Genomic DNA, 9,200 nt, shown 5'->3' with positions numbered 1-9,200 from the left:
CTTTAGCTTCTAGAGTTATGCAAAATAAGGCATATTATAATATGAGTGAAAAGTTAGTGGATTTCTAACATTGCAGGAAGAGGAGTTGGGAAGAGAGGTCAGTATGAGTGAAGTTTTTTTCAAAACACATACAAAGCCGGATGGTTCTTATGTTGACGGCAAGGCAGAGAAAATCCATCAAGCTTATCATCAGAAGTTGCAAGAGAAGATGGCTGAGCTCAAGGCAGATTCAACTCTTTCATATGGTACTTCACACCGTCAGGAGCTCACCAGCGATGAATGTACTACCATCTTTCTTGAGGTAAAGTAGCATTTCTACTCGATCATGCATTTGTTTTTCTCTTTACTTACTGTTTTTCTTTTTCTAAAAACAGTGCACTGAGAAGGATTCACGATGAACTCCTTATGGTGTTGGAAGCCTCAAAGATACTCTTGAAAAGGGCAAGGGCAATCAACCATCACAAACCGAAGTCTTCCTTACATTGCAAGAGCAACTGAAGGAAGCCCAACGTCAGATTGAAGTTCAGGCGACTCTCAATGCTGAAGCTGCTGCTCGAGAAAAAGAGACTGCTCTCCTTGTGGCTGAGCAAAAGCACGAGATCAAAGAGTTGACGTTGATGGCAAAGTTTATGCGCCACAATAATCCAGCCTACCTGGAGTTTATAGCTTCTCAATCAGCTGAGGAGGACAATCTTCCATCAACAACTCTATGATCAACTCCAATATGGTTCATATTGTTTCTTAACTCATGAACTAAGTTCTTTTCTTCAGTTTGTATGTGTTATAAACTTTTTCTTTTTTTGCTTTTGGTTTGATTTCTATTTTGGACTTGTGTATGTTCTAGTTTCAATGCAATTATGGTTATGTTTATAATGTGTTTTCATTAGATTTTTTATTTCATAAATCAGTATTAAAATCAGGATTACAAAACAATATAAACCAGTTAATTTCATTTTTTTCTAAAACAAAGTAGTCGTTATATAGTCGTCATTTAGACGGCAAATTGTCGTTAAATAGAAGGTAAATAGTTGCAGAAAAAAATGACTAATTTAAGACTAAAGTATTGCAAGTTTTATTCATGTAAAAACGTCGTAACTTTGTCGCAAATTAGTCGTTAAATACACGACTACTACTGATATAATCATTAAAATGTCGTCAAATTGTCGCCAAATTGGTTACTAAATAACGACAATGCGACGACAATGTAATGACAACAGTATATCATCGTTAAATAGTCGCTAAATAACGACTATTTAACGACTATATGTATTAGCGACAAAAGTTTAACTACAACCGTGATTAGTCGCTAAATTGTCGTATATGTTCATTTAACGACTATTTAGCGACTATTATCATAGTGGACGTTGCCCTGTTTTCTTGTAGTGTAATATTTAAGCTACGGAAAAGTTAAAAAAAAAAAAAAGGAAAAGAAAAAAAAACTCCAGAAGTCACTAAATGAATAAACTACAAGAAAGCACACGAACAACATTTAAACTTGGAAATAAATTTCAATTTCTTAAATTCCGACCAGTTTGATGATTTCAGTTGATCATTTGATTCTTCCATTCAAATTTGCTAAGAAACTAATAAAATCAATATCCGAGATTCCGAATTATTGTTGATCCCGGACATACGAGAAATTTTCACAAGAACATCTAAAAAGACCTTTAGCAACGATTTGAGCCCATTGGGTTTGATAAAAGTCTTGTTACCCTCAAATTAATTTTATAATGTAAACTATTATTGGTGGTATGCGCCATGGGTTTTATAATGTAAACTATTATTAGTACTCTTCGCCTAAATCTACGTTCAGCAAGGCCTTAGTAAGATTCGATCGTGACAGATCAGCTAACTTGGATATGTACGTTGGTCTGGCTAATATATGCAAAACACGAGTTTCATGTTCAGTTTTTATATTAGCCATGCGCTTCAACTGAAGCAATACTATATAATATACAAACATGATGGGCGGACCCAAAAATATATTTTAAGAAGGTCAAAATATATATTAAAAACTAATCATAATTTCTTTTTTTTTTATATAATAATAATTTCTTATAAAAAACGTTTATGTTTTTGTTCAGTTTTTAACTAGTTAATTTTTTTGAAAGAAACTTATACAAACAGATGCAAATTAACAGTCAATATGGGATCAATTAGTACTAATCGTAGTAACTACGTACGAAACAATTTTCCAAATTTAGGGGAATCAGCTGACGCCTTTAACTACACGTGAATCCGCCATGTATCGGTATAGTTTGAACTACGATGTTAAAATATCTTAAAAACTGCATACAGCAATCATTAAGCCACCTACCCCAATGACGATGGAAGATATTTTATTTCACCACATCGTATTCTACAAAAAGTCAAAACATCACAGCTTTAATTGACCACTAGCGTGGTACATTTAGAGATTGTCTACATACATTTAGAGAATGTCTGGATACATTTAAGATTGTTGCGTCTTGAAGACAAAAACAAAACAAAAACTAGATCACTAGCGTGGTAAAACTATAAAAATGACCTAATGGTCTACAGAGATTGTCTAGATACATTTAGAGATTTGTCTAGATACATTTTTCATGTGACAGCATTTCATTACTATAAAGGCAACAACAAACAAACCAACCACACCACAGACAAACAAGACGAGGATTTACGTTTTTCAATTTCGGCACCACTCATAAAACTGCGTCCAGATTCAGATTTAAAATCGTTTTGTCTTGTGGTCCTCCGCTCTTGACCACCTAACTATCGCTGCAAATTGTAGTTCTCTGTGTTCTAAGTTTAGTTATTGTTATACATACTCAGTTTCATTAATATTTATTTCTTCCTTAGTTGATCATACTTCTGTTTTAATAAATTCCAACATTGTACCAAAAACAACTTTATTCTTTTAAAAATTTCTTAGCTGAATTTGTTACAAACCCCTTACAAATTATTTGCATCAAATCCTTTCCTTGAAAAAATTAATTTATAATTCCAAATTTTCTTTCAAGCATATACACATATATGTGATATAACGACACTTATTTGTTTCTCAACACTAAAAGTTGAAAATAAAATTTTAATTTATTTTTTTGTAAGATCCCACCACTTTACTTTTTTTGTCAAACTACTTTCATTCATTCAAACTAAAATCTTCAAAACGGAGGTGAGTATAAGAAAGTAAAGATAAATGCTCCATAAGTTCTTCGAAGGAATTTTCAACTTTAAAAAGTTTACCAATGTTTAAAAAATCTGTTGGGACTGGAGTAGATTCGACCATGAAGATAAACTTCGCGAAATCCTCGACCAACGGTTGGCCATAGAAGGCTCTAGCGGATGGCGCAATTGAGCTTTGAAAAAGGTGTTCCATGGGAGGAACGATTAAAGAGCTTCTTGCCAACATGAGAGGAGATCCCACCACTCTTATGATGTTAGTTGTGTGATTATTTGAATCTCCCGTTCAATTTTAAAAAAAAAACTAATGAAACTAATTTCCGAATTTCTGAATTTCCGAATTATTGTTGATACATACCCAACATATGAGAAATTTTTTCACACAATGACGATGAAAGGTGTTATGTTACCATATCTTAAAAAGGGCCTTATTAGCAAACTACAATGTTAAAGACCTTCGAAATTGCATACAACAATCATTAAGCCATTTACCATGTACACGATGACGATGAAAGGTGTTATGTCACCATATATTATCGTACAAAACATCATCACAGCTTTAATTGATATAGTGTTGCTACTTGAAGAAACTAGATCTTGGGCTGTGTCGTATGTTAAATTGTGTATATGGGTGATATGTCTATATTTTGTCTCTGCTTAACATGTATTTATCATGCATTTAGCTAAGATAACTCATTTTTTTGCATCATTGATAGTCTCTTTTGCATAGAATGCATACTTAGTTAGTTTTGCATTACTCATGCATTGCATCTTGAATATTGGATTATTTCATGTGTTAGGATATGTCCAGACTGTTGGAACCGAATGGAGGCTGAGACGTGCATCCGACTCAAGCGCACAATAAAGAATACAACATCGGATTCAATCAAGCCCAACTCAACCATGCGACTTGACCAACACTCCCGGGAGTCGGGAGAGAAGCAATGCGACTCGACCGACATGCGACTTGGACGTACTCCCAGAAAGAAGCAACATCATGCACTCAACTATCACGCCTGGAAAGGTTGTCATCCCTGGGAGAGATGACATTCCACTCGACCGGCGCTCTCGGGAGAGACGACATTCCACTCGACCGGAGCTCCCGGGAGAGATGACATTCTACTCGACCGGCGCTCCCCGAAGAGATGACATTTCACTCGACCGACCATGCCAGACATCCGACTCGAGAAACCCATTTTGCACGTTTCAGAAGATTCCCGAACCGCCTCTCTATCTTGTCGTTTTATGTTTTAGGGTTTTCAATGTTTTTCTATAAATACTCCCTTAAGTCTTTACCAAAATATTTTCTGAGTTTGTAATCAAGATTTCTATTAATCATTTTAGTTTTTACATTTGATTTCTTCTACAAAGTTGTTTATCTCATCTCCATCTACTTAATTATGCTTGATTTAATATTTTCTAGCTTTGTGTTTTTGGTGATGATGATTTCTGGGTTTGAGTAGTGTTAGTGTTCTTGAGGATAGGATAGATTAGGTGGAGATTCTTAGTATATAGAGTGTTTAAGCTTAGATTCATATGTTTTCCTTCTGGACTAGAGTTAGAAAGGCTAGTTTCTCTCTGATCAATTGGAACTAGGTCTTAGATATTTCCACACCCAAAAGGTGTTTGACGAAATGTCTGACCAAATAGTGCCAGAGACTTACATGCCTAGCCTAAGAGATTAGTTGTCTAGGGTGTTTGTTGACGTGAATGAACTTGTTTGTCATGTCTGCTTGATCATGTTTCTCTAGCGAGAGTTAGGTTTGGAAGTAGTTGAGTCTGAGTAGCTTCTGTCAAGAGATTGGATTAGCTAAGTTGTGATGTTCATTGTCGAGAGATAGTTTTCTTGTGGCATGTTAAACACTATGTAGACTATGAGACTCCGCCTACATCAATTACTCCAATCCTTAGGATCTTTATCTTTTTGATTGTTATTTGCATTCCTGAGACTGTTTCGGTTTTTGATGTTTAGTTCATGCTTAGACTTGTTTCAGTTTTTATTTATTCATGTTCGCTTCTTGTCATGCATGTTCATTTCTAGTTCTCTAGTTCATTTCCGTTTTGCATTTTAATCATTCTAGGATTGTTAGACATAAACACTCTCTTTGAATTGGCTTGACTTGTGATATCTTGATATTGTCTTGATTGTTAGTAAAGTTCCCATTTGGATTGTCACCTTAAGTATTACAACTGCATAAGGTTAATTGAATCTGCTATGATAGACATACAAAAATCCTAGTATCAATGGGCTTTAGCCTTTACGTGTCTATTACGGTATTGTAGAACCCTAAATCTATGTGTATATAAATTGTTGTATGAGGAATTAATAATTTGAGGCATGCGCTGCAGTCAATTTACTTCTGACGCGTCCAGCTCCTCTTCCTCCCTGTCCACGAACACTACCTCTGCCTTAACCATGATCGCCCCACCCGTCAGGAAACCCAACAATTTGCAAACATTCCCGTTTTGTATGACCTGTTCTTCGGTAATGCGAACAAATCATTTTGTTTCTTGACTTCAAAATCGATGGAGAGTCAAATTTATTGCCACCCTGATGATCAGATCTGCTCACGTATCCAACAGCTTCAGTCAAAGCTTCTTTGACTGACAAGCCATCGACTCATGTGAATCCCAACGAGCAATAAAACCAACCGCATCATGCACTTGTTCACAAACTCAAACAGAGGACAGCCGTTGTTTCTCTTGGATTACTTTTGAATTAGCTTCCCTAAGAGAAGGCAAGGGCTTCGTGCCAACCAAATTCGTGCAAAGACCACCAAACCGGGCATCATCAAGCCCCAACAAAAACTGATGAAGCTTCTCTTTCTCTGTTTCTTTGGCATACTTATCAATCACGCCACACGAACAACCTCCACAAGAACACACCGGAGGAGGACAATAATTACGCAACTCATCCCACAAGATACACAATTTACCATAATAATCAAAGACACTATGTCCATCTTGTCGACACTATGCAAGTTGAGCCTTAAGTTGATAAACATGAACTCCGTTTCCTACAAAGGAACGCTGCTTGAAACCTTCCCATAGTTGATGTGCGTTGTAGACAAAAGTTACAATATATTTGACATTTGACCTTCGACTTGATGGACGAATGAATCCATCCCACAATCATTGAGTTAACTGTTTTCCAGTTCTCATAATCAGGATCACCAACAAGAGGCTGCATGATTGTAATGTTGATAAAACATGTCTTGTGTTTTGCTTGGAGTGCATTCAGCATCTTCTCAGTCCACTCATTATAATTGACTCCATTCAAAGTAACAGAAGAAATTGACGTTCTCGAATTGTCCGAACTGGACAACAAGTATGGTGACACCACGACTGTTTGAACCGTATGTTCAATCATCTTCTTGATGCTTTGATCTCTTTTTTCACCATCGTTAAACAAGAGAAAAACCGAAGAAAAAAGAAATAACTGTTAACTAAAGAGACAACAAACAATCATACTATCAATAGAAAACAAAGATTAGGTTTTTTTTAATTGTTTAGTATGAGATTGTAGGAATGGATGATTATATTATTTAGTGAGAGGATACAATTTATACACATAAAAATACACAAGAAAGGGAAAAAAAAATATATACAACTATTGTAAATAATCAAGAAGAGAGATTTGAGTCAATCAAATCTTCTATACAGATATATACATTCCAAATGATATATACATTCCTAATATTTAGATCTTTTTCTCTGTTACCATGTAGAATTGGTTATCAAACTGCTTCAACTTTATTAATTTCTCATATGACAGTTTATATACACATAGCTTTAAGGTTTTACAATATCGTCACAAAGGCTAAATCCTATATACACAATTTAACATACGACACAGCCCAATAGATCGCTAGCGTGGTAAAATATAAATCTGTAAAAATAAACTTAAGGGTGCTGGTGCAAAGATTTGTCTAGATACATTCTCATGTGATGGGATTTATTACTATAAAGGCAACAACAAGCGAACCATAGACAACACACCACAAACTGGATCAGTTTATTTTTTGTAAGATCCTGCCATTCTTATGGTTTCAATTGTGATAATTTGATTATCCCTTCAATTTTTCTAAGAAACTGATGAACTAATATCCAAAATTCCGAATTATGGTTGATACCGGGCATATGAGAAAATTTTCATCAAGAACATCTTAAAAGGACCTTAAATTCGATATTAAATACCTTAAAATTTGCATTCAGCAATTATTAAGCCACGTACCACACAATAAAGATGAAAGGTGTTAATGTCACCATATCTTACCATACAAAGCATCATATCACAGCTTTAATTGACCTAGTGTTGGTAAGACAAAACAAAAACAAAAACTAGATCACTAGCGCGTGGCAAAAAATAAACTAATGGTCTACAGAAATATGTCTAGATACATATTTCGTGTCACGGCATTTTGTTACTATAAAGGCAACAACAAACAAACCATCCACAGCACACCACAAACAGAACAAGAAAAGCGATATCTCCAAAGCCTAAGCATCACCGCCAAAAAAAAAAAAAACTGCCATGGGAGATCTCGGAGAAGCTTTTATCCAAGCTCCAGAACACAGACCCAACACACACCTCATTAACTCCGGTGATCTCATTTCCCCCGACGAGATCCCGACCATCGACCTCTCTTCTCTCATAGATCCAGATCATGACAAGACGGCCATCGCCAAGGAGATTGCAGATGCATGCAAGAGATGGGGATTTTTCCAGGTGGTAAACCACGGCTTGCCTGCGGATTTAAGGCGTCGTGTAGATGAGACAATGGCTGAGTTTTTCAACCTAACGACGGAGGAGAAGAGGAAAGTGAAAAGAGACGAAGTGAATCCTATGGGTTACCACGACGAGGAACACACCAAGAACGTTAGAGACTGGAAAGAGATTTTTGATTTCTTTTTGCAGGATTCGACGATCGCTCCGGCGACAACCGAGCCGGAAGATACCGATCTCAGAAAGCTCACCAACCAGTGGCCTCAAAACCCTTCTCAATTCAGGTGACCATCTTGATTGTTCTTCACGATACCTAGAGTTTAGGGCCCATTGGGCCTCGTTATAATTCATTATTTAATTATCCTGAAAAGTGAATTTTTATCGTGTGTTGTAGAGAGATATGCCAAGAATATGCAAGAGAAGTTGAGAAGTTAGCTTTTAGGCTCTTGGAACTTATCTCCATTAGTTTGGGTCTACCTGGTGATCGCTTAGCCGGCTTCTTCAATGACCAAACTAGTTTTGTGCGGTTTAACCATTACCCTCCTTGCCCGAACCCCGACCTAGCATTAGGTGTTGGACGCCACAAAGACGCAGGAGCAATAACCGTCCTCGCCCAAGATAGTGTAGGTGGGTTACAAGTGAGTCGTAGATCCGATGGACAATGGTTCCCCGTGACACCGAACCCGGACGCTTTGATCATTAACATTGGCAATTGTATTCAGGTAAATAAACCAATACGATCAATATTAATTTGATGTATTATTCTAAGGAACCAATGATGAATGAATATAAAATTTTCTTGTGGTGTAGGTTTGGACAAATGATAAGTATTGGAGTGCAGAGCATAGAGTGGTGGTGAACTCAAGCAAAGAGAGGTTCTCAATACCCTTCTTCTTTTTCCCGTCACATGAAGTCAACATTGAACCATTGGAAGAGCTTATAAGTGAAGACAACCCGCCTTGTTACAAAATGTACAATTGGGGAAAGTTCTTTGTTTCAAGAAACAGAAGTGATTACAAGAAGCTCGAGGTTGAGAACATCCAGATTGATCACTTCAAGGCTTAGTTAAGCACATTAATAATATCTAAGTCGTATGTTAATTTCTCGTGGTTCTTTATATATATTTGGTCAATCAAGTTCAGATTTGTTTTTTTCTCTAAAACAAATATGCAGTTGTATCTTCCTAATAAATGTTTAATAAAAATGCAAGCGTGACTTTTCATGTTTAATATTAAATTGAAATTGGTTTATGAGGAACTGCCTCTATCAAAAACTGTATCATTTGCGATCATTTCATTCCAAAATATTA

At 36.2% G+C, this 9,200-nt stretch overlaps 1 protein-coding gene across 1 annotated transcript; it reads left to right on the top strand.

Annotated features, from left to right (window-relative positions):
- On the top strand, nucleotides 7,610–9,120 carry LOC104765765 (protein DMR6-LIKE OXYGENASE 1-like). The gene is made up of 3 exons (XM_010489525.2): nucleotides 7,610–8,175; nucleotides 8,286–8,613; nucleotides 8,702–9,120. The coding sequence occupies exons 1-3, from the start codon at nucleotides 7,700–7,702 to the stop codon at nucleotides 8,954–8,956; spliced, it is 1,059 nt and encodes a 352-aa protein (XP_010487827.1). The 5' UTR covers nucleotides 7,610–7,699; the 3' UTR covers nucleotides 8,957–9,120.

The sequence above is a fragment of the Camelina sativa genome, chromosome 19 (genome assembly GCF_000633955.1).
Source record: "Camelina sativa cultivar DH55 chromosome 19, Cs, whole genome shotgun sequence".
In the NCBI taxonomy this organism is placed as follows: Eukaryota; Viridiplantae; Streptophyta; class Magnoliopsida; order Brassicales; family Brassicaceae; genus Camelina; species Camelina sativa.
Note: the sequence above shows the minus strand (reverse complement) of the source record. Positions and strands in the feature narration are given on the sequence as shown.